Source organism: Rattus norvegicus, chromosome 9, assembly GCF_021556685.1.
Source record: "Rattus norvegicus strain SHRSP/BbbUtx chromosome 9, alternate assembly SHRSP_T2T, whole genome shotgun sequence".
Lineage (NCBI taxonomy): Eukaryota > Metazoa > Chordata > Mammalia > Rodentia > Muridae > Rattus > Rattus norvegicus.
This window is the reverse complement of record NC_141542.1, coordinates 91,388,813-91,414,220: the sequence shown is the minus strand read 5'-3', so window position 1 is coordinate 91,414,220 and position 25,408 is coordinate 91,388,813. Positions and strand designations below refer to the sequence as shown.

Genomic DNA, 25,408 nt, shown 5'->3' with positions numbered 1-25,408 from the left:
ATCTATGCCAACAACACCTTGAACCTCAGACTCTGGATTTGTGTGAACCTCCTGGAACAGGACAGAATCAGAGGCCTGGCTGCAGCTACCATGAGGCAACTTTTTGATTGGTGTTATTTCATTGGATTCTGAGGTGGCCTGAGACTTTCTGCCCTATTCATCTTAGAAAGAAGATGTTGTTTTTAGCAAAACTCTCAAACATTCGATTTTACGAAGGAGCTAGATGTTGGGGTGAAAGGCCGCCAGCTCAGTAAGCAGAGAAAGCAGTCAGCTGACCTTCCTCCTCAGCCGATGTCCCAAAAGGGAACTCTCCTTCTCTACATCTCAAAACCCCCTCAAACTGAAAGTCCCTCCCTTCTATTTCCTGTGCATCTCTCTATCCTTTCTCCCAACTTCCTGTCACTTGCTATCTGTTTTTTTTTCCTTATGTTCACTTCCTGTCAACTGGTTGCTCGCTCCAACTCTTGACCTATGGTTGAGTTTATTTAATCCTGTTTACAATAAACAAAAAGCTCTTGGATTAAAGTGTGCTAGGGCTGAGCCAACCCACAACTAGAAATTGGTTTTTCCAGAAAATAACACAATCTCGGAGTTCACAGTGTGATCAAATATCCTGCAACAAGCCGGTGCAAAGCCAGGCGGTGGTGCGTACGCCTGTAAGCCCAGCACTCAAGAGGCAGAGGCAGGATCTCTTGAGTTTAAGTCCTGCCTGGTCTACAGAATAAGTTCCAAGACAGCTAGGGGTACCCAGCGAAACCTGTCTCAAAAAAAAAAAAAAAAAAAAGAAAGAAAGAAAGAAAGAAAGAAAGAAAGAAAGAAAGAAAGAAAGAGAAAAAGAAGGAGGAGGAGGAAAGCAAGTAAAGAATAAAAAATCCTGGAAAGGGCTTTTTAGACTGGAGATTCTCCTGCAACACACACTGAGTTCATAGTTGCCTGGTATTGGGGTGTTGGGGCAGGCGGGCAAGAATCTTGAAGAATAAGCATCTTGGGCTTATCCTTTTTTACACTAAATAACAAACTATCTAAACCTAAAAGAGCTCTTTGTGTTTTTAATTATTTAATTTTTACTGTTTTATTTGTTTATCTATTATTTTATTATTTTTATTCTTTTTTACACTAAGTAACTATCTAAACCTAAAATTATCTCTTTGTGTTTGGGGGCTTTTTAAATTTTTATATTTTTATTTATATGAGTACACTGTAGCTTCAGACACACCAGAAGAGGACATGAGATCCTATTACATGCAGATGGTTGTGAGCCACCATGTGGTTGCTGGGAATTGAACTCTGGACCTCTGGAAGAGCAGTCAGTGCTCTTAACTGCTGAGCCATCTCTCCAGCCCCTCTTTGTGCTTTTACCCACTAAATCTGTCGAGCCTTGGTTGACTCATATGTATGAATTTAACACACACATACACACACACACACACACACACACACACACACACACACGCACGCACGCACGCACGCACGCACGCACGCACGCCTGTCCTTGTCAGTTAAAGGGGATTGTTCGAGAAATTAACCCCAGAGAAGCACAGTAGCTAGCCTATATATTGAGAGGGAAAAGCTGAAGGCAGGTCTGGGAGGTTGGTAGCTAAATTGTAAGTATGCCTAGAAGGCATAAATCTGACTTCCAGTGAAGAAACAAGGCATGCCTGCTACATAGAATCCTCTTTCTCTGGGGGATGATAACTACATGAGTCAATAAGCCTACTTAAAAAAATTAAGTGTTAAGTGACTGAGGGCCATAGTATGTGATTATCCCAGTGAACTTGTTCATGGGCTAAGGGTGCAGCTCAGTGGTAGGGCGTGGACTTCACATGTGTGCGGCTCTGCAGCCTGATGTCCAGCACTACACAGGAGGGCGGGGGTGGAGGGAAGGACAGAGAGAAGAAAAGATCTTTTGGGGTTGGGGATTTAGCTCAATGGTAGGGCGCTTGCCTAGCAAGTGCAAGGCCCTCAGTTCGGTCCCCAGCTCCGAAAAAAAAAAGAAAAAAAAAAAAAGAAAAGATCTTTCGACTCCAAAAAAGAAAAACTGTACAGTTGCATTTTTACCTCTTCTAGTCAGGTCCTATTTGGTTTGATGATGAGCTTAGCAAAGCAGAAAACATTCAAACCAGCCAACAGCCCTGACAACCAAAGTAAACTCACAAAGGCCAAGTTCTATTTTGCCAAGTCAACTAGCCAGGCCTTTGAGAGTTGACAGTTGGATAAACAAGAGTGACCTAACCTCAGGCACAAGTTGCTCCTTTGCCTAATGCTCATTCTGGACCCCAGGCAGGGGAGTGCAGATGGAACAGCCTGCCTCAGTGCTGTCAGAGTGCCACCACGGGAAGGTAACACCAACCCCTCACACAAGCAGAATCCACATCTCCAAGTAACCAGAGGTGCTAAATAATTCACAGCATTCCAGCTTCTCCTTACTCTGAACCGAGGCTTGGATGAGCTCCTGCCACACCAAACCAAGCCAGTGGCACTGTGGTAAGTGGCATTGTGTGTAGGGACATCTTGGAGATGGTCCTGTTGAAAAGTGAGTGAAATAACATGCAAACCAAGCACCACTATAATTCTAACAGTCAGAGGCTGAGGCAGGGATCACTGGAGCTCGGGAGCCCAGCAGCAGCCTCAGCAACACGAGGAGAGAGGGCTGGAGATGGGAGTGTATGCTGGTAATCTCAGCACTTCAGCCATAAGCAAGCAGGAGGATTTTGAGTTCAAAGCCAGCCTTGGTTACAGTGAGAGTCTGAGGACAGACCAATCAGGGTACAAATACCCTGTGTGTGAAAAACAAAACAAAACAGAAATCAACAGAAACGGTTATATATTCACTACAATTGTTACATAGAATCCATCTTTTGCGTTTTCATTTTATTTCTTTTTTTTTCTTTTCTTTTCTTTTCTTTCTTTTTTTTTTTTTTTTTTTTTGGTTCTTTTTTTCGGAGCTGGGGACCGAACCCAGGGCCTTGCGCTTCCTAGGTAAGCGCTCTACCACTGAGCTAAATCCCCAGCCCCTTCATTTTATTTCTTTATCATGACTAGTTTTCAGGGCTGGGGATGGTAGGAGAGCCTAGGGCAGGCTAGGCAGTCCCTACAAATAGTCATTTTTGTGCAAGTGTGCGGCGATTACTCCAATATCTTTTTTAAAATGTCTGGTTTTTTTTTTTAAATGCAAGAAGACAGAACTGTCATAGATTTCAAAGATTCATACCAGAGAGCCTGACAGGAAAAAAAATGGCCCACTCATTTTGCAACCCGGAGAAACAGTGGAATATAAGCGGTGAGAGCAGAGGAGGGTCTGGGGGTGACTTGTCTATAACTCGCTCTCTGGGTGTGAGCATTGCTTATGACCACACTTAACTCCCAGGGCACCACAGCCTCACGGCCTGATAGAAAGCTTAGCAGAACAAAGTGGGCTTTGTCGACAGGGATCAAGGACAAGGAGCAGAGCACTCACAGATGCTCAACCCTGAGACAGGCAGATCCCAGTGCCCGGAACTTGGAGGACAGAAATGGACAGACATTCATTTTTACAATGGGTTTTTCAGCCATATTAACAGTGAGGAGAAACCCAATCCACAAAATGACAAACGTGTAGATGTGACTTGGGGGGCCACAAGGGAGGACCTCAAGCCAGGGACTTTAGAACAAGAGATATTAACTAAATGGCATCTTACCATGCTTAAGATCAATATTTTTGGGAGGTAAAAATTTAATAGAAGGGTTGGAACGGTAGATTAGCAGTTAAGAGCACTGACTGCTCTTCCAGAGGAACTGGGTTCAATTCCTAGTTCCCCAGCAACCCGGCAATCGGTAATTCCAGTACCAGGGGAGCAAATGCCAACTCCTGGTCCCCCTAGACAATGTAGGCACATGCTACACTGATATACATTCAGGAAAACACACGTACACATAAAAAAATAGTAAAACCTCAAAAAGGTTTTAACTTAATAGAAACTTACATGTAAATTTGCAGCTGGAGATATATTTCAGTGGCGAAGGGCACTTACTATATTTTAGGAAGACTGGGGTTCAGCACCCACACTGAGAGACACACCCACATACATACCTATAAAATAATTTAAGTAAATATTTTAAAGAAAATTATATGTAAATTTATCATGTGTTCACATTGTATTTTCCTCCCAGGATGCTCAATATTATTTTTAATAGGAAGAAAAATGCAGGCTTAGGGTTATAGCTCAGAACTACAAAAGACAAAGATGCTTCCAATTTTATTTTGTGTGTATGTGGTATATGTAAATGCGTGTAATGACGTGTGTGTGTGTGTGTGTGTGTGTGTGTGTGTGTGTGTGTGTGTGCAGGCATGCATGTGGGTATATCTTCCTGCTTGTGTGTGTTCATCCACAGAGGCCAGAGGAAGATATTTGGTACCCTGCTCTCTTACTCTCTACCTCATTTCTCCAGGACAGGTTTTTCTCACAAACCCTGAGTTTCCCATTTCAGCTAGGCTGGTTGGCCACTGAGCTCCAAGCCAGTTCTGGAGGAAAAGACTAAAGTTCCTCTGCTCACCTTCTTTCTTCTTTTTCTCTTTTTTTACACAAGTGTTTGGGATTAGAATTCAGATCCCACACTTGTTCAATAAGCACTCTTACCCACTGAGCCATCTTCCCAGCCCTGGAGTGTTTTTTTCTTATTTCTTTTTTGCAGAGCTGTGGCTAGAACCCAGGGCTCTGAGTATGCTGACATCTTCAGCTTCTCAGGAGAGTGTTACACAGCACTGCTTGCCTTATTCCACCAGGGTCTCTCGTTTTCTGATGTCCGGTATGTAACTGGCATAGTGCTTGTCTGGCTGCCCCTAATACCTATCCGGCTTCCCTCTTTGTGTGATAACCACCTTGTTTGGGTAGGAGGGACTCTAAGCCTGGCTTTAGGGGTGAGGCTGCATGGAAAAAGACAACCTCTGCCTGGCCTGCATGATAGGCCCAGGGAGGGGCAACTAACTTACACCAAGGCTTTCAACCAACTTCTGCAATATAGCAGAGCCAAGATACTGGAAGGAAAACCAAATGGCGAGTTCTGTGACCCCATCAATCTTGCTGTGGACAAGTTTTATTCTCCCAAAGGTTAATGAACTAGAAGCATGGGTCTCAAATTCATGGTGTTAAAAAAATTACAGTAAGGGCTGGGTTGCTAGCTACGGCTAAAACACTTTCTGTGTAAGTGCCCACATCTCATGTAAATACTGAGCAGTTTTGGGGGCCCACATATAATACCAACCTTGGAGGATGGAGATGGGGGTTCCTAGAACAAGCTGGCTAGAGACACTGGCCTCAGAAGCTTTGCTTTAACACAAAATGTATGCAGACAGAAACTTCTACTGGTATGGAGTAGTGTTTGTAAAGGCTACGCTGACAACGCCAAGGCGCAAAGGAGGTGAGTAGGGTCATCTTTTTCTAAGGCAGCAAAGAATTTAGTTGAATTGCATTCATGTCCAGGGTCTATAGAAGGCTGAATTTAAGGGAGATAGCTTAGGGCATTTGAAAGAAACTGTTAAGCAATATACAAACCACACTCAGTAAGATTTGGGATCAATGTGATGACCTAAAGGTAGAATTTATCATTAAGAGAACAGAGCTGTTGGATATAATGCTATACCTAATCCTCCTGCCATACAAGAGGCAGAGGCAGCAAACATGGTCTACCTAGTGAGACTCTGTCTCAACCCCACACATACACAAAAGAAGATGAGTGTAAAGGGACTGGGGTGTCTCTCATCGGTACAGTGCTTGCCTGGCCCGCAGAAGGTCCAGGTTTCATTCCCCCAGCACTTCTTAAAGGGTGTGTACTTGCAAGACAGCGGAAAATGTGGAAATGGAAATTATATGTAAGGAGCGAATGGAAATATGACAAGAGGCAGCTGAAGTGCCACTTACTGAGACTAGCACTCAAGGACAGAGGCACTATGCCAGGTGTTGGTGGCACACGACTGTAGTCCCAGCACTTGAAAGGCAGAGGCAGATGGATCTCTGTAAATTCAAGGCCAGTTTGGTCTACAGATCTAGTTCTAGGACATCCAAGGCTATTCAAAGAAACCTGGCGAACACCATGGAGGAGGAGCTGCAGTAGGCAAGTAAGCTTCTAGAGATGGCCCACCGTCTTGTTTATCTGCAATGGGTGCACTCTGGTGAGGTACAGCCCCAGGAACTTTGTCCCAGGTTTGCATCTTGCTACTGATGTGCTTTCTTATGTTTGTCATTGCCATAATCATTGATTTGGCTTGGTGTAAGTGGACATCAGAGACCCTCACTATCTATAGCCTGGTGTGATTACTTCGTAGGTAATAGCCCACCCTACTTGGAAAATTTCCTGCAGATCAGCATAAAGATGAATTTCCATGAATTAATGCTGTTTAGATGAGTTAATAACTTTATAGAAGTCCTGATTAGATTCTAATACTTTTATAAAGAAAGTTTAAGGAGATGGTTTTAGTTATTTGCCATAAAAATGTAAGTTGGAATCAGGACTAGAATGTCCTCTCCTCATAGATTAATAGGTAGGTAAAGGCTGCATAATAAGGAATACAATGAGCTTTCATAAAATTCAGTAAGAAAAAGAAGCTTGGGACAAATTTATTATCAAGGAAAACATACTTTGTAGGTCAGGTCCAAGGATGAGGCCATAGGTGTGCACTATGATGAAGCAAGGCCACGTGAAACTGTTGCTTTGAACTTATAATGAGCTTATAGAATGAAACACTGCTTTGATCTTACTACTGACATCCTTCTGTAACACCCCTTTTGTGTAACATTTTATCTACAAGTAACTTTTTCTTACATAGAGAACATTTGCCTAAAAGGCTATAAAAAGCTAAAAGCGATAACAAAGGTTGCCTACTCTCCTCAGATCCAGATGTTCTGGAGTAGAATGGTTGCAGGGTAGACCTAGAGGCTGCTGTCCAGAGACACCTATGCCTGGGCTCTTCTTTCCCAGTCACTGCTTAAATGGACTCCTGTATAGCTGGTGTCGTTGGTGCATGAAGGTAAATTAAAAGCCCTAGCAGAGTGTAGCTTATGTTCGATGCACACAGAACCCAGTGGCTTTGGTACCACAGTGATTCAGAGCGTTAGAGGGAAGGAGGAGAGGGGAGAGGAGGGGGGAAGGAGGGGGAGGAAAATGAGGAGGAGGAGGGGGAGGAGGAAGGATCCTTTAACTACCTGGCCCAGCTGGTTAGGACACTTGCTTCGAAGCCTCATGGCCTATGTTGGATCCCTGGCCCTCACATGATAGGAAAAAGCCATTGGTTGTTCTCTAAACATGTGTCATGTTATGCTCATGCATTTGTGTACACACGTACAGACACATACACACCCACACACTAAATGTACAAAAAAAAAAAATCTCGTAACTTAAAATAGAAAAAGAAGCGTAGGTAGACAGACAGGAGTTTGCCAAAGGGGTCGAACCACCAGTCATCATTTAAAGGCCTAAGGGAGCCATAACTGAGAACCCAGACAAGCAGGGTAACATCTACTAGAGAAGCACAGCAGGCAAGGAGATTGGGGTGGGGGAGGAGCATCTCTAACCCAGGATGCAGGGCTTGGGGCTTTAAAACACATCCACAGTGTGGGTTTCAGTTTTACAGGGCTCTGTGACCTCTCTCTTCTGGCCCATTTCCCCCCATTGTGTGCTGGATACAGATGAGCTTTTCACTTTGCAGGCTAACAGCAGGAGGGAGTCAGCTTGAGTGCTAGATTACTCTAGACTTTTGACTTGGTGCTCAAACAAGACTTTTGGGACTATTGGCACAATTGAATGCATTTCTCCTTATAAGAAGAACATGAGGGGCTGGGGATTTAGCTCAGTGGTAGAGCGCTTACCTAGGAAGCGCAAGGCCCTGGGTTCTGTCCCCAGCTCCGAAAAAAAGAACCAAAAAAAAAAAAAAGAAGAACATGAAACTGGGGTGTCGGGTGGAATACCATAGCACAGGATGTGGTCTGTCTTCCTCAAAGGTGTGTGTGTTGAAAGTTTGATCCACAATGTAACAGTATGGAAAGGCTCTGGGACCTCTAAGAGGTGGGACCTAAAAAAGTTTGGGTTTAGGTTTATAATCATCCTGGGCTCCCAAGAGTAGATTAATTCCCACAAAAACAGGATGTTATTAAAAAACAAAACAAGGGGCTGGAGAGATGGCTCAGTGGTTAAGAGCACCGATTGCTCTTCCTGAGGTCCTGAGTTCAAATTCCAGCAACCACATGGTGGCTCACAACCATCTGTAATGAGATCTGATGCCCTCTTCTGGTGTGTCTGAAGGCAGCTACAGTGTACTCATATACAATAAAATAAAATCTTAAAAAAAACAAAAAAACAAAACAAAAAACAAGCCTAGCCCAGCTTGCTGGCACATGCCTTTAATCCAGCACTTGGAGGTAGAAGTAGGTGGATCTTGATCTCTGAGTTCAAGGTCAGCCAGCCTGGTTTACAGAGTGAGTTCCAGGACAGCCAGGGTACACAGAGAACCCTGACTCAGAAAAAAAAAAAAAAAAAAAAAAAAAGCCTCTCTCTTCCCATACCCTCTTACCATGTGACCTCTCTCTTGCACATCATAGGCAAGCGCATGCCATGTGATGCCACTCACTAGGATACATACAGTAACAAGACTTTTTCACCTGAAGCTAGATAGCTAGCTAATGTAGCCACCCATTTTGATTTTCAATTTGCTAAATCATGAACATAATATGAACCTTTTCTTTCCAATGTAGTCACTCCTCAGCACTGTTGCAGTGAAACCAAACAGCCCCAGATTCGGAGCAGATCACAACCAAAGGAGACTGAACTATAGGAGTTTGCCACCTGAGCACTTAAGACTGTTTAAACGACAAGCCAGGGCTGACAATACAAAGCAAGTTATGGAAACACACAGACTTCGTCCACAGTGCTGTTGCCAAGTTTGATGGATGTGCCACCCTCTGCTAAGTCACAGCAGCCCCAAGCACAGGAAGTGACGGTTAATGGACGGCTCATGGACGGCTCATGGGCGTCTCAGACTCATACCAACAAGATGTCGAGAGTCCTAAAACTGCTACCCTCAGTACCCATTTAAAAGACAATTTGCAGGGCTGGAGGGGCGGGACAGCACTTAAGTTTTCTTCTACTCCACACAGGACCTGAGTAGGGCTCCCAGGACCCATGAACTACCTGTAACTCCAGCTCTAACAGATCCTCTCTGGCCTCTTCATACAGACATGAACACTCAAACACAGACACAGAAATAAAATAAATCCTTTTTTTAAAAAAATCTATCTCTGGGGCATGATGGCACAAATACACAGTCCCAGCACTTAGGAGGCTGAGGCAGGAGGAAAGGGTTAAAGTCAACCTAGACTATGTAGGGAAACTCTATCTTAACAAAACAAAAACAAGCAGACAAAACCCTATATATTCATGGTTTTGTTTCCCAAGTCTCCTTATAAAACCATCTAGAATTACATCTTGAGCAAATACCCCTGAGAAACCTTCAGTCCCTAGCCCCTGGGCATTCCCCAGGCCTCTCAATTTCTGGAGACTGAAATCAAACTAGAGGACTTTTTAGTTTTGTTAGAGGACTTTGTCTCTTGGCCTAGAGATATCAGGTCTACAGGGAATGGTTTATTCTCTCTCTCTCTCTCTCTCTCTCTCTCTCTCTCTCTCTCTCTCTCTCTCTCTCTCACAATTTATAGAGATTCTAATGCCTCTCCCTCCTCCTGATATCTGGGAGTCTCTTGCTATCTGGGATTCAAAGTGTGTTGCACCATGCCAGGCTTCCTGCTTGCTTGCTATGATTTGTATTATTTTTTTTTCTTTTCTTTTTTTCGGAGCTGGGGACGGAACCCAGGGCCTTGATTTGTATTATTTTTAATTACGCATATGTGTGTCCGCAGGTACGTGCTCATGAGTGTGCATGGTCCTGGAAGGGCAGAGACTTCAGACTGCCCTGGATGGTTGCAAACTGACTGACCAGGGTACTTGCTGACTGACTCAGGTCCTCTGGAACAGAGAGACACCCACTCCTAACCACGGAGCCCTCTCTCCTGTCCCAGGGGATGATTTTTTTTTTTTTTAAACCATCTCTCAGTACTTCCTGAGCCTGACAGGGACAGCAGCAGTGGCAGCTCTCCTGGCTGCTGGTTTTGTCCAGAGACTTCATTTTCTCCTCTGTGCCCCTCATCCTCAAGCCCCTCTCAGCCTGGCAGGGTAGAGGTGCAATTACATCAGAAATTCCTTTTACTGCTCCCTAACATGTTTTCTTTCACTTCCCGAGAAGCAATCTTTTTCCTCCTGTGGACAAATGTGTCCCAAAGATTGCAAAGAATCTCCCAAATTTAACTCCTCTGGAAGAAGCAGGAGAGGAGCGGCATCTCTGAAGTAGCAGGGCTCCCCACCATCGGGCAGTTTATACATTAACATGAGCCATTCTCTCCCAACACAACCTCTTCCTCTCCCAACTTGTGTCCACCACATTGCTGGTGGTCTCTTGATCGGTGACACCCATCGCTTGTTGTAGCTCAAAGGATTCTCTCTACACCCTGCACAACCTTCCAGTTTGTGGTTGGAGCCCAGACAGTGGCGAGCTACATTCTATTTACTATTTATCCCACTTCTCTCCTATGTCCAGCTTCTTTTTTTTTTTTTTTTTTTTTTTTTGGAGCTGGGGACCGAACCCAGGGTTTTGCGCTTGCTAGGCAAGCGCTCTACCACTGAGCTAAATCCCCAACCCCTATGTCCAGCTTCTTTTTCTGTCCCAGTGCCCAGCCCTGGGTGGCGATGCCGCTGCCGGGTAGTTACCTGGAGCTCGTGCAAGTGCAGCACATAGCCTCGTAGAAATAGCTGGAATAAAAAGCGTAGCGTTCCGGGTCCCGGAAGCTCCGCCAGACTCCGCAGGCGCGGTCGGTCTTGACCTGTTCCTGGACCCTCCGTGCTCTCGTGATCCCGGAGGGCTGCAGGGATCGCGGCCTTGGCTCTGGCCCCTTGTGGGCAGAGGCCATGGCCCATCACACGAGTGTCCAGAAGCGCCCATCTCAGTCTCATGCGGCTCAACACAGCCATAGATCGTGTCTGAGAAGCCAAGAGTTTAGAGCCAGAGACTACGCGCCCCATCCAGGCAAGGAGGCAGAACTCCAGCTTTGCGCGACCTGGCGACTTTAAAGGCAGAGGTGATCCCGGGGCGGGCCGATAGAGGACAAGCGAGATCCTTTCATAACCCCTTCCAATCAGGATGTGTCGAACACACAAATGCAACCTTCTCCAGCTGCAAGACCCCTACTAAGAAGGCAGGCAGAGGTGGACAAGGTGGCCTAGGGAAAAGTTCGGAGCTCTCTGGCGGTAGCAGCCTCCTCCTCCACGGATTCTCAAGAACTTCGCTGGCTTCCAATTGTGAGGGGGAGCACAGCAGTCAACTTCCAAGTCCCTCAGGCCCCACCCAGCTAGGCTCGCCTTTGCTTGACCTGCAGAGCGCCATCTCTGGTGTCCCTCACTTTCCAGATGGCCGGGGAACCCGCTGTTGTTCCCCGGAGGCTGAGGCTGATTGTGGAACTGGAGAGCCAGAGCAGTTCAAGCAGCCAAGGTCATGTGAGGCCCAGGAGAAGGAAAACAAAACAAGTTGCGGTATTAGGGATTTTTTTTTCTTTAAGTGTCATCATCGCTTTTGAGAACAGATTTAGGGATTTGATTTTGTTTTCGTTTCCCTGGGTTTTGATTTCGTTTTCGTTTTCCCGTTTTGTTATGTTTTGTTTTGTTTAACACATAGTCTCATCATGTAGGCCAGGCTGGGCTCAATTCTCCACCTTCCTGCCCCAACCTCCAGAGTGCAGGGATTAAAGATTTGTATGAGCCAATTATGGTGGCATAAGCCTTTAATTCCAGTATTTGTGAGGCAGAAGCAAGTGAACTCTGTGAGTTCCAGGCTAGTCTGATCTACATAGCAAGTCCCAGGTCAGCTAGAGTTAGTCAAACTCTATCTCAAAAAAAAAAAAAAAGGGGGGGGGGTTGGGGATTTAGCTCAGTGGTAGAGCGCTTGCCTAGCAAGGGCAAGGCCCTGGGTTCGGTCCCCAGCTCCGAAAAAAAAGAAAAAAAACAAAACAAAACAAAACAAAACAAAAAACAAAAAACCTAACTGCAACAACAAAATTTTAAAAGGAGGAAGGGCTAAAGAGACGGCTGCTCTTCCAGAAGGGTGGCTCACAGCCTTCAAAACCCCTCTGCCTGCACGAGGCATGCAAGTGGTACAGACAATATGCAGGAAACACACCTATACACAAACCATAAATTCTTAAATTTTTGTTTAAAAAAAAGGGGGGGGCTGAGGATTTAGCTCAGTGGTAGAGCGCTTGCCTAGCAAGCGCAAGGCCCTGGGTTCGGTCCCCAGCTCCGAAAAATAGAAAAAAGAAAAAAAAATTGCCCACCACATGGTCTGGCTTCAAGATTATTTCAATAAAGCAAAAAGAATAAAATGGGACAAAAAATTTGCTGCAAGAAAAAAAAAGTGTCGTTTCCTGAACTCTTTGTTTTATGTGTATGAGAAGTATAGCTTTCTTTTAGTTGTTGTTGGGTCATTGGTTGGTTTGAAGCTGGGTTTCTCTGTGTAGCCTCAACTGTCCTGAAACTGCTCTGTAGACCAGACTGGCCTAGAACTCAAGAGACCTGGCTGCTTCTGTCTCCAAATGCTGGGATTAAAAGTGTGCACCACCGTACCTGGCCAGAAGTGTAGTTTTCAAAACGTTAAAAACAATACAGGGCTATAGATGCGGCTCAGTAGCTAAGAGCACTTGCTGCTGCTGTAGAGGACCTGGGTTCGATTCCCAGCACCAGTGTGGTGGTTCACAGCCATTCATAACTCCAGGGATCAGCTGACCTTTCCAATTTCCACGGGAACCTAACACATACATTGTTCATGTACATACATACAAGGAAGAACATCACATACAATAAAATGAATAAATCTGATTTTATTTTTTTAATGAAAATCAAGACTCATGCAAGTGCAAATTAAACACAGGGATTGGGGATAGAGTTCAGTGGAGGAGAACTTCCCTAGTATGATGAAGTCCTATGCCTAATCCCTGGCATCCTCAGCTACACAGCAAATTCTGAGGCCATCAGACATTACATGAGACCCTGTCCCAAAGGGAATAAGGAATAAACACAGGCTCGGTGATGATTTAACCAGGGAATGTAGGAACCAGAAAGAGGGTAAAGCAGGTTCTAATAACACGAGGAGGTTTTTGGTTTTTTTTTTTTTTTTTTTTTTGGAAGCCACCCAGGAGGAGGAAACAGGCATACTGATGTCAATAACTGGATGGACCGACAGCGAATGTGGCTAGGTGTGGAGTTCTTATTTATGCTAAGGTTCATCTTTTTAACCCAATGCAGAGGGTTAGCCTCCTAGGAAATGTAAGCACAACTAGACAATAAAAGAAGCTCATTACCTGCAGCAAGTGGGAAAACCTTGGGCACAGTCCTCAAAGCAGTACTCGCCCCAAAGAAACAAGGGCTCTTTATTGGCACAAATTATGCATCTTTATAAAGGAAAAGTTCATTGCATGTAGCAGTGGGCACACCCATTCACTTCCCTCACTCTCTTACCTGCTCTTTCCTGCCTGTCTCCCTTTCCCCAAAGAGTCCCTTCTACTTCTATGTATTAAACACACACTGGTACACACACGCGCGCGCACACACACACACAGACACACACACACTCGAATGCACACATATACTCTTTGTGTGTCTATGCCCATTCATAAGTGGACATATAGAGGCAACTGCATTAGTTTCTTTTCTACTGCTGTGATGAGATACCATAACCAAGGCCATTGATAAAATCGTATAATTGTGCTTATAGTTCCAGGGTATTAGAGTCCATGATGATGAAGACAGGGTAGCAGGCAGCTGGAGCAGTAGCTAAGAGATTGCATTCTGATCCACAAGCAGGGGGCAAACAGCTCCCAGCACACTGGGAACTAGATGAGCATTTACTTATTTATTTATCTACTTATTTAGTTAGTTAGTTAGTTAGTTTTTAAAAAATACATTTACTGGCCATTTTTAGGTTTTGGAAGTTTGTATATTCTAGATATCAATTTTCTACATATGAGAAGTTTTCCATTTTGCAGGATGTCTTTTCATTCTTTTTCCTTTGCTGTTCAAAAGCTTTTTAATTTTGCGATTCTACGTGTCAATCTTGTTATTATTTCTTGGACTATTGGAGTCCTTTTCAGAAAGTTCTTACTTTGTTATGCCTTAATGATACACACCTTTAATCTCAGCACTAGGGAGGTAGAAGCAAGCAGATTTCTGAGTTCCAGGCCAGCCTGGTCTACAAAGCAAGTTCTAGGACAGCCAGGTCTACATAGACAAAAAAACCCTGTTGAAAGGAAGGAAAAGGAAGGAAGGAAGGAAGGAAGGAAGGAAGGAAGGAAGGGAGGGAGGGAGGGAGGGAGGGAGGGAGGGAGGAAGGAAAGAAGAAAGAAAAGGAAGGGAAAAAGGAAAAAAAATCCTTGTCTCTGTCATTTCTGAAGAAAAATATTTAACTTATGTGTATGGGCATGTAGCTGCTTGTATGTATGTATACATACCTACAATGTGCACTACACCTGTACAGCTCTCAGAGGCCAGAAGAGGGTATCAAGTGCCCTGGAATTTGGATTTACAGACTGTAGCAAGCTACCACATAGATGCTGGGAACTGCCCTTAGGTCCTCTGCAAGAGCAGCAAGCTGTGCAAAGTGCCGAGTCATCTCTCCAGCCCTGTGTCCATTTCTGTATAGAAGGCAACAGGGATCTTGCTCCATTCTTCTACTTACAGTTGTCCCGTTATCTGGACTGTTTGGTGAAGAGTCTTGTCTTTTCTCCAAACATCTCTTTGGTATCTTTCTGAACATCTTGTCTATGCAGTCACATGATTTTATTTCTGGGTTCTCTAATCTATTACGGTGATTTACATGGTTTTGGGTTGTTTTCATTGGAATTTGTAGATCACTTTAGGTACTAGTCATCTTTACGATGTTAATTCTACCAGACTTTAAGAATGGGAGTTCTTTCCATCCTCTAGTGTCTTCAACCTTTCTGCATTTTAAAGTTTTCATTGTAGAGATCTTCCTTTGAAGAGACTGTTCTCCAATGTGTATTTTGGCATCTTTAAAAGGGGTGTGTGTGCACGTGCTATAAGTGCATGGTTGTATCTGGGTCTTCCATTCAGTTCCATTGATCTCCATGTAGGTGCATGGGTTGTCTGGGTCTCCTATTCAATTCCATTGATCTCCATGTTTATTTCTGTGCCTGTTATCAGACTATTTTTGTTAGTTTACTCAAGCTGGACCCAAGACACATAGCTTCTGTGACTTTTCTGTACTTTTCTTTCCTACCTCAGCTCTACAACCCAAATGATTCTTCTAGTCTTAGGAGCAGTGGTTCTCAATCTTCCTAACACTGAGACCCTTTAATACAGTTCCTCGAACTGTGATGACCTCCAACCATAAAATTATTTTTGTTGCTGCTTCATAACTGTAATTTTGCTACTGTTATGAATCCTAATATAAATATCTGATATGCAGGATATCTGATATGTGACCCACAGGTTGACAACCACTGATTTAGATAGAGCAAGGGAAACAGGTTGTCAATCTAATAGTTTGTAGGGCTCATTGAAAGAATCTGCACGAGCCCAGGACTCTACGGACCAAGTTCTGAGCACAAAGGAGGGGCAGAGGGCAGGGAATGAGAGACAAAGACAGGAAATAGAGGACAAGGGAGAAGGGGAAGGGAATGAGGGTGATGGGGAAGGAGTATTTGTTCTGGAAAGGGACAAAGGAGTGTGTCTGGATAGAGAGGAGACAGACATGGCCTATAGGAGAATGGTTTATAAAGGTAAAGAGGGAAACCCTGCGTAAGGATGGGGTGTTTAATTTTGATTTGGTATGTTGACTAGGTAAGCGAAAGGGGGGTTTGATTGTTGGACTTTGATAGTTGGATCTTGGTAGTCAACATCAGGCCTGGAAGTGGCCAAATAAGAGAAAATCTTGGCGCCTAGCTTTAGGAATGTAATCTAACAGGTTTTGTAGCAAGGCAGAGGAATGGAGGGAAGGGCAAGGCCTGCCAGAGCCGTGTATGACATGCTTTGCTCGAGTTGGCCAGAGTCCCTTCATTTATTCTGCTCTAAATATCTCATTCTGCCATATGATCCACTTAAATGCAACATAACTCAAACACAAGGTCAATGCAGATGACATTTATTGGAATGAAGCCGCTACTCATCAATTAGGGCCTCAGAACAGACTCGGGAGCTAACTGCAGCAAGGAGCCAGAATATCACAGAATATGAAAGCTGGCGATTCAAACATGTGTGCCAAGTTATTGTTACAATTCTGCACCAATCAGGATAGGAGTTGGCTCCTGGGCCTGGGAACATGAACTTGTTTAACTCTGCCAGCGAGAAGAAATTGTTTGAGATAGCTGGACTCAGACAACTGACTCCTAATGGCAGAAGTTTCTCAGCTATTGGTAAGTCCCCAACTCCCCTAGGGCCTGGGACCTTAAACTTTGTTCCCCTTATATTTAGAGCACGCTTCTTCTGCTTGTTCCCAACAGTTCTATGTCTGATCCTCAATTTTTACAAAACCAAGTTAACTATTTTTGTTAACAGCCATGTTAAGGACCCACACGTCTAAAGAGAATGCCATAAAATGTCCCAACCACTCACTGCACCCTCCATGGCTGGGCCTGCAGGGGCAGACCAGGGGTGGGGAATGACAACTGGGTTGTAAAACAAGATTAAAGATAATTAAAAAAGAGAGTACAGATTACCCTTGACGAGAAGATCCTAGGACAATGACATGCCTTAAATTTGTGGCACAGGATTGAACAACAGGCATGATGGACTGATGGCACCTGAGCTTTGAAGTGTCATTTTGTCAATGACTTCTGGATTTTTATGAGGCTATCCTTTTAAGAGATGTGTATAATACAGTCTGGACTCATGACTGGTAAACCAAGAAGTTTCCTATGGTTGAGAACTGTGTAGATAATAAGTCTTTCAAGACAAACTTAAAATCATATAGTTTTTGTATGTAGAAATTGACTTGCTAAAGGTGCCTTTTTGTGTAACAATAAAAATAACTGTCAATGTTAAAAAAGAAACAAAGGAAGGAAGGAAGGAAGGAAGGAAGGAAGGAAGGAAGGAAGGAAGGAAAGAAGGACACTGGGAATATGTTCTAAGCACTTAGGGATAAGGTTTCCTATCTTCTAGCTTGGAGGGTTTCGTTTTGTTTTTGAGGCAGGATTCCACTGAATAACACTAGTTGACCTAAAACTCTCTATGTAGACCAGGCTGGCCTTGAACTTACTGTGATTTTCCTGCCTCTACCTCTGCTGGGATGATAGGCATATGCCATAATGCCCAGCTAAGCGACCTATTTTGAAAACAGAAGAATTTACTAAAACAAAAGATACTGTATGGGGAGCTGAGGAAGCTCTGAATGTGTGTATTGTTAATATGGGCACAGCCATGTTAAGGACCCAATGTCTCAGTCAGACACTCCAGAACAACAAAACCTTCTAGTCTAGTGTGAATGTTGACAGTGTGTGCAAATACAAGTGTTTAGACATGATTGACCAGTGTGTGTAAAACCCAGCAACTTCAGTGTCCTTCTCCCGGGTGTTTATAGCCTAACACTATTCTCTGGTTGTTCCCCCACTCTATGCTGTACATTATAAACAAGCTGAGTTTCACCATCATGGTGTAGTCTGTGTACTCTATCAGAGCCCACGTGAACCCAGTCTTTCTGCATCACTGCGTGTGTTTCCTCACTTGCCAGAGTCAGGTTGAAGGGTCAAGCCCTGGTGGATGCAGAGACACTGGAGAAAGCATGGGTTTCACTAAAATGCTGACAACATTTCATTAAGAAGAGACAAAAACAAGTCAGCCACTCTCGCATGACTGGAAGGATACATAGAAAGTTGGTAATGGTGATAAATCACACACTTTATTTTCCTTATACTTCCTGGTATGTTTAAATAAACTATTTTAGAATAAGAAAAAAATTCTAAAATCAAAGTACATGGAGCATGAAGTCTTTGCCAGTTTCACTTGTGATAAGATTAATGTTTGAAATACATAAAGAACTAAATGTTTGTTTTTTAATCAAACACCAATATCCCCAATGAGCTAATCAATAAATGGGCAAATAGACTGAACAGACTGTTTCCAAAAAGAATCACAAACAGTTGCATTACTACTTAACTAAAAATATTGATAGCCAATAAATACATCTTAAAAACTGTCCAGTATCATACGATCATAAAGGCTGGACGTGAAGTTTCAGCATGTTGGCACCAGCAGGATAGGGCTGCATCCATGACACAGAAGGCAGTATGCCGCTTTCTCCTAGCAGCTCACTAGAATCCAGGCATTATGGAGAGGCTATGCTTTGAAGAAGAAAAATGATTGCACAGAAACTAAAGCTATTTGATGAAGCCTTTGAGGTGTCAGCAGGAACGTGGAGGAGGAAAACAAGCTGTACAGAAGAACTGAGCGTGCACTTCATTCATCACCTGCTCACATACAGACACTCATCGGCCACTCTGGGTGCGATGAACCTGGAGGTTGTTACCAAGTTATCTCCACTTTGCTGTGAGAACATGGCTGAAAGCGGAGCGCTCTCTGCGATCTTTGTTGTAATCCGAAGCTGTAATCGTAGTGTTCCTTGTATGGAAGTTGTTGGATATGCTGTCCAAGCATTGCTGAATGGGGCAAAGTATGATCTCAGCCATTCGCGATGCTGAACACTGTGTGGACACACTGCTGGAGCTGCTGCAGGCGTACCGAGGACAGCCTGCTGACTGAGTTGCTGAGAAGCGTACCAGCATTTTCACAAGGACATGCTGTTTAGTAGCTGTGCTGTTGAAGACAGAGCAGTGTGCTTTTGATGCACAAAGTAAATCAAAAGTCATTGATCGTACTTATCTTCTCTACAGGGATTATTTGATAAGCAGAATTCTTGTACAGGCTTTCCTTTTATACCAGAAGGATCTATAAAGACCAGGATAGTTTCACGACTTAAGCCACAGAGGGTTTTGAGGCATGGTAATATGGAAGAAATCACAAATTCCCTGCAAGCTATTCAACTGGTAATGGATACCCTTGGAATTCCTTATTGCTAAAAGGAAATATTTTCAGTGTGGGACCCCCCCCCCAATATGCCAATAATGGATATCTGGAGCAGTTTTTACTCTCAGTGTAAACTGTTTCGACATGACTGCGTAAAAATAAAAATTACATATTAGAAGTTAAAAAACTCCAGTATCCTTAACCATTAGGGAAACACAAAACTGTTGAAATTGCATTTCTCCCAGTCAGACTGGCTATTAGTAAGAAAACAAATGCTATTGAAAATGTTGGGGAAAAGAACATTCACACAGATGGTAGGATGTAACTAGTGCAAACACTGTGGAAATGAAGTATGAGGTTTCCTCAGAAAGTGAAAACCAGAACTACCAAATGGCCCAATGGAATATATCTGGAGGACTCTGAACACACAGCACAGAGACCCTTACATCTCTGTGACTCACAGCACAGACAAGCACCACAGCCAGATACTGTCCATCAGCTGATAGATAATACACCACACGTACACATTAATATTTATTCATCTATAAGAATGCAGCTGTGTCATCTGCAGGACAATGGATCGAATAGGAGACCATAATGTTAAGCAAAATAAGGCAAGCTCAGAATGATAAACACCAAAGCTGGTGTGCTGGCACACACCTGTTAACTCCAGTACTCAGAAGGCTAAGTGAAGAGGATTGCTGTAAACTCAAGGCCAGCCTGTGCTGGGAAACCAAACCAAACCCAGTGTTAAGGCTCAGTGGTTAAGAGCATGTCCAGCTGTAGCAGGGAAGCCAAGTGTGGTTCCCAGCACCCATATCATGACTCAGGACTGCCTGTAACTCTAGCTCCAAAGGGGTCTGACCTCTCTGGCTTCTGAGGACATCTGCCCACACAAATTAAAAATAAATGTTTTTTTAAAATGCCTTCCCTCACACACTTCTCACACTAGTGTATCCTTTATTCAAAGAGCACACACATCCACACAGTGACTGTCAGTGAAGAGGAAAGGGACATGGGAGATAAACATGATGAAAATGTCACGGCAAAGCCAATCATTTTCTACCACTAACACATACTGGTAACAAAAATGAAGTGTCACCTTGTTTTACAAAGTGAACATTGGAGTCATGCTAAGTCAGATAAGCCAGATGCAAAAGATCACAATTCTACTTATGTATAACATCCAGAATCTGTGAACCTACAGAAACTGAAAGGTCGGTGATTACAAAGGGCAGGGAAAGGGGAGGGAAGGAGGAGCATTCGCTTAGGGGTACTTTGCTTTGATGTTTAGAAAAATACTCTAGAACCAGGGGAAGTGAACGTTGTAGAATATAAACTTAATGAATACCACTGAAATGTACTTAAGATGCTAATTTAACACATCAGTTTCTCCTCAGTTATAAAACGAGGCCTACAATTGCACAGGTCTCATGTGCACAGTTCAGTGTTTTTTTGTTTGTTTTTTTTCCCCTTTTTTTTCGGAGCTGGGGACCGAACCCAAGGCCTTGCGCTTGCTAGGCAAGTGCTCTACCACTGAGCTAAATCCCCAACCCCACAGTTCAGTGTTTTAATGCTTGTGTTAACCCCAAAACCAACAGCCAAGGTATAGGGTTGCTATCACCCCACAAGGTTCCTCCTTGGCAACCATCCAGATGTCAGTTAGCCACACAGTAAGTATGTCCTCCTATACCTGGCTTCTCTCAATGTTTTGGGTAGATGTGCTCTTTACAAGTAACTGACCAATGTCTTATGCTCACACAAGTCACATGTGCAAACTGCAATGGCTTTGTCCACTCCAATTGGTCACAGCGCCTTTCAATCTTAACTGTACTCCATTACTTCATTCATGGCTTTAATTTCTGCATCAACAAAGTAGTAATGGCTGTGTGTGTGTGTGTGTGTGTGTGTGTGTGTGTGTGTGTGTGTTTGTCTGATTTGGGCCAGGAGTAGGCTCAGCAGTACACTTGCCTAATACTGTTTGAGACCCTGGGTTAGATGCCAGCACTGAAAATAAAAAAAAATTAAAGAAAATCAGCTTTATTTATAAAATTTATGTATAATACTCATTTCAACAGGACAATTTTGAGGTCTGCCAACTATATACAGTTGTTACCACAGCCACAATTAAGACAAAGAATATTCCCATGTGCCTCTTTACAGTCAATCCCTCCATCTCTACTCCCCCAGGAGTCCCTGCCTTCTATGAGAAGGTTTCCTCTTCTAAACTGGAACCTGCATATTCGCTTCCTTCTGGCTTCTCTCACTCCAGTTGTGGCATCGGTTTTTCCTTTCTGATGTTTAGGCAGAATCTACTAGTTTGTTCTTTCCCTGATTACTGGCAACATGGGCTGTTCTACGTTTTAGTGTTAAGTTTTACTTGTGCCTCTCTGGCAGCAGACAAGGTTCTAAACTCTTAAGCTAATTATCTCGATCAAATCTCTAGCTCTGATCTTCCACAGCTAGCAATCTTAGCACAGTTCTCCAGCCTCTGTGGGGGATTGGTTCTAGGACTTCTCAGATCCCAAAGCACACAGATTTTTCAATCCCTTAGGTAAAATGGAGTTGCATTTGCTGCTGAAGTTTAACCTGCACACATCTTCCTGTGGACTTAAAAACTACCATACCCCATACAATGTAAACATTATGTAAATAGCTGTACAGTTTAGGAGCTCACACAAGCCTGGTCCTATCTAACACAGCTACCACAGGCCTTCACTCATTTGCAGAGCTGTCACAGCTCCGTCACAGAACCGCTAAGAGCACTGCGACCCCTGGTGCTGCTCCCAATACTCTGAGGAAATGGTTTGGGGGAATCATTTGATATTTTAGAATTTATTTGAAATCTACACTGTGAGGCACTTTTAAAGATGTTTTACACACAATTTAATCCCTATAACTACATCTAAGACATGATATCCCTGGCTAATAAACTGAAACTTAGAGAGATGCATTTCTAATGTTGACTTCTGTGGTAATCCCTGGTATTCCAAATCTCAGTCCATTTTGATGACTAAAGCACAGATAGGTCTTAGAATGTCACATGGCTACTGATCCTGCTATGATCGTTCACTCACATAGGAAATTCTATGTCTGCTTGCTGCTTCCACTGAACTGAAGCTGATAGAGGGAAGTCAAATGAGCACACACTGGTTCCCAGGGACTACAGATGAATGTTCAAGGCTAAGCCCTGCTGGAGAGGCTTGGATCAAAATTCCCAATGACAAGATGCAGCTTGCTCAAAACCATTGTTTCCACGCCCAAAGCAAACTAGACATTTGTTAGAGCAGCAATCAGTGGGGTCCTTTGGCACTAACAAGAAGTCAACAGGGGAATCTCTCTAGCAGCCTATCTCATCTTATCCCAGATAACACATACAGTAGGAGACGAAATCACTGTGTGAATTAGCCCCCATCACTGGCCCACAGAAGCCACCAAGAATGTTCTTTGGTTTTGGTAATGAGATGTCACTTTCAGGAAAAGAGCTGCCACCCTCAAATGGGCCTCAAGTGACACAATCCCCTGCTATGTCCACATAGCAGTCCTTACAGTCTGTCATCTGTGCTGTTTTTGTCCTAGACACCCTTGTTCTTCTTTGCCAATCTAGGCTCTTGGGACAACCAAATTATTGACTCACACATGTCCTAGGACGCTGTAAAAATGAAGCCAGACAAGAGACCACACTGGAGTGAAATTTGAGGGATTAATGAAAACTGTGCTTCGGCAAGCTCTAGGTGAAGGTTGACAGTGAGGTACCTAGACACTGTTCTGGCCACTTCTGAGGTCTCCGTAGCTGTTCCCCTTCTTTAAAGGGACGGTTTTATCAGCCCACCTCTGCCTTCCCAGAGTGGCAGGAGTAAGGGCATGAGCTACCACACCCAGTTTCAAGGGGGGTTTTACATTGCTTGCACAGAACAATGTTTAGATAATAAACCAGCAAATTGGAAACTCCAATCCCCAGTACTTTGGCTTAGCTTACTAAACAACACTGCAGGGTAGGTCTCATATTCCTATTATAAAGAAAAAGACTACTTCATTCCTTGTCTCAGGAGCCTTTTCTTCCCTTCCTCCAAAGGCTGGGTAACGTATCAACTTGGGAAAACAACTGATGCACCGATAAATGTGTTTTCAACTACACTTCCAAATTTAAAACTTTCAAAAGCTATTACTTAAAAAAACAAAAAAAACAAAAAACCAAAAAACCTCATTCAGCCGAATGCTATCTATTGTTGACTAGCTAATGCTAAAACATTCATGTGAAATAACTTAAGATTTCACTCTCTTGAGAATAAAATGTGATATTCAAGTCCTACCTTTTCTCCCACTAGCAAAACAGATCCATCAGTCTTCAAATGTAACAAAGACTGAATACTGTGTATTTAGCTGAGCACAATATTCCCAGACAATCTGGCATTTTTGAGGCAAAGATTACAAGTCCCAGGCAAGCCTGTGTCATCTCAGAACTGCCGGTATACTGCTGTGTCTCGTCAGGGGTTCCCATATCCTCCCTCTGGTGGACTGCAGGCAGCTATACTGTGCTGGTCAAGGCTGGCCTTTCTTTCTCTGCAGCTGCAGAGTTGGAAACTGACTATGATGGGAGACTCTTGGAGGGTAGGCTAAGGAATTAAGAGTCACTTTCAAGGATTAAATCAGCTAAAAGAGGCCTCTTTGTCACATGTGCACTGAAATACTGTAACCAGGACGAGAGGGTGTTAGCTGCTCATGTCAGAACAGATTTTCTAGGATGGCTTAGGTTCCCACTGCGGTCTGGCTTTGAAGTCTTTATTATTGAGCAGGAAGTACTGGCTCGGACTTTGCTATCCGGAGTTCTTCACAAATGTCAACAGAGCATAGGACTGACTGCCTTGTTCACCTACTCTGTGGCCCTGAACCCAGTTAGGTCTCTCTTATACTATCCAGGGCTCCATGCCAACTGGCCAAGGACTTCAGGAGTCATGTGGAAAGAAGACTTCCTCTTTCTAAAACTCAGAAGCATGAGGGCAAGGCCAGCAAAGACAGCCAGCTTGGTGAACAAAGAGCAAATCTAGATACAGAGCCAATTGGCTTTTTGTATGCCCCTCTGCTGGGAACACTAGACACAACTATAGGTCCCATGGAGGTGAGCACTGCAGAACGCTAGGCTAAGGAAGACCATGGTTCTAGCGAAACCTCTTCCATTCCAAACTGTCCCATCTTGGCCTTCTTGAGCTCCACACTTCCCCACACTGAGGAGAACAATAGTGCTTCAGGGGCCAGTGTCCTTGGAGATCTGTATGCACATTTCACTCAGTGTTTATTCAATGCTCAGTGTGGACTGAGTCTACGAGGGAGGTAGATGCAGTTGAGTATTAACTGTCAGAGATGAGAAGCCTGTCCTATAAGAGTAACTGTGCTGAAATCTACCTACCAAGGCACCAAACCCCTCAAAGCAAAAGAGACTACAAGATTTCCCCACATTGAGGAAAACACAGCTCATTCCACCTTCCTCTACATAGCAGCAACTAAAATTATGGTATGGAGGTCTCCCCAAGACCAGGAGGCCAGGAAATGGGTATAGTCTATCATAGTTTCTCTTGCTAATCTGAAGAAGTCTGAAGGTTTCTAAAACTGTCTCTTCAAGACAAAGGTAAGTAGGGGACAGAAGGAAATCAGGACCTTCAAGGAATTCCTCTCAGTTACAGAACAAGAGACTTCTGTGTTTAGCACGTTTTCTCCTCTTGAGCTACAACTCAAGCCCTGTACCAGGGCCTCAAATAAATCACACATGGCTCTCAGTGTAGAAACCAAACCCTGCTTTATAAGGCTGCTTGGCTGTCACTGGCTTCTCTACTGAGATATGAGGTGCCAGCCCAACCAGGCAGTAAGGTGACAGAGGGTGAACCTTCCTCACCTTCTCCCCATCACCACCACCCCTCCAGCCCTCCAGATGCCCATATCTACAATAGAACCACTTCAAAAATACTCTGATGAGGGGCAAAGTGGAGGCGGGAGTAGAGGCTCAGGCTGGTCAGCAGGCTGGTTCCCTTGAGGTAGCTGAGTGCTCCTGTGTAGGACCAGTCATGGGCTCACAGCAGTCAGGAGGGAGTCAGCAATTGACTGGGAAGCAGAAGAAGCAGAGAGTCTGGAGCCCTGCCCAGAGTACTTGAGGACAGGTAACCCCTGGGTAGAGCGCTTGGACTGTTTGCTGGTGTTCTCATTGTTCTTTGAGGACAAAGTCTTCCTGGATATGGGGGACAGGCCAGCTTGACTCTTCTTGGGCTTAGATGTGGGCCCATCTTCGGAGTTTCCCTCGGAGCAACTTTTCTTTCTG

At 44.0% G+C, this 25,408-nt stretch overlaps 2 protein-coding genes across 11 annotated transcripts in view; both read right to left on the bottom strand.

Moving 5' to 3' along the window:
• The window catches only part of Cyp27a1 (cytochrome P450, family 27, subfamily a, polypeptide 1), a 29,906-nt gene extending 18,575 nt beyond the window's left edge, over positions 1-11,331 (bottom strand). For 3 of the 4 annotated variants that reach the window (XR_015628540.1, XR_015628539.1, XM_087565411.1), the window contains exon 1: positions 10,786-11,118. Coding sequence is in view for 1 of the 4 variants with exons in the window: in NM_178847.3 (NP_849178.2) it covers positions 10,786-11,046 (261 nt within the window). In the remaining 3 variants the exon portion in view is untranslated. 4 annotated transcript variants of the gene reach the window in all.
• Positions 11,332-17,952: 6,621 nt separating this feature from the next.
• Positions 17,953-25,408, bottom strand: part of Ttll4 (tubulin tyrosine ligase like 4) — a 36,532-nt gene continuing 29,076 nt past the window's right edge. For 6 of the 7 annotated variants that reach the window (XM_087567757.1, XM_087567761.1, XM_087567760.1 and 3 more), the window contains one exon: positions 21,123-25,405. In XM_087567757.1, coding sequence (XP_087423883.1) covers positions 25,156-25,405 — 250 coding nt within the window. In that variant the 3' untranslated portion in view covers positions 21,123-25,155. 7 annotated transcript variants of the gene reach the window in all.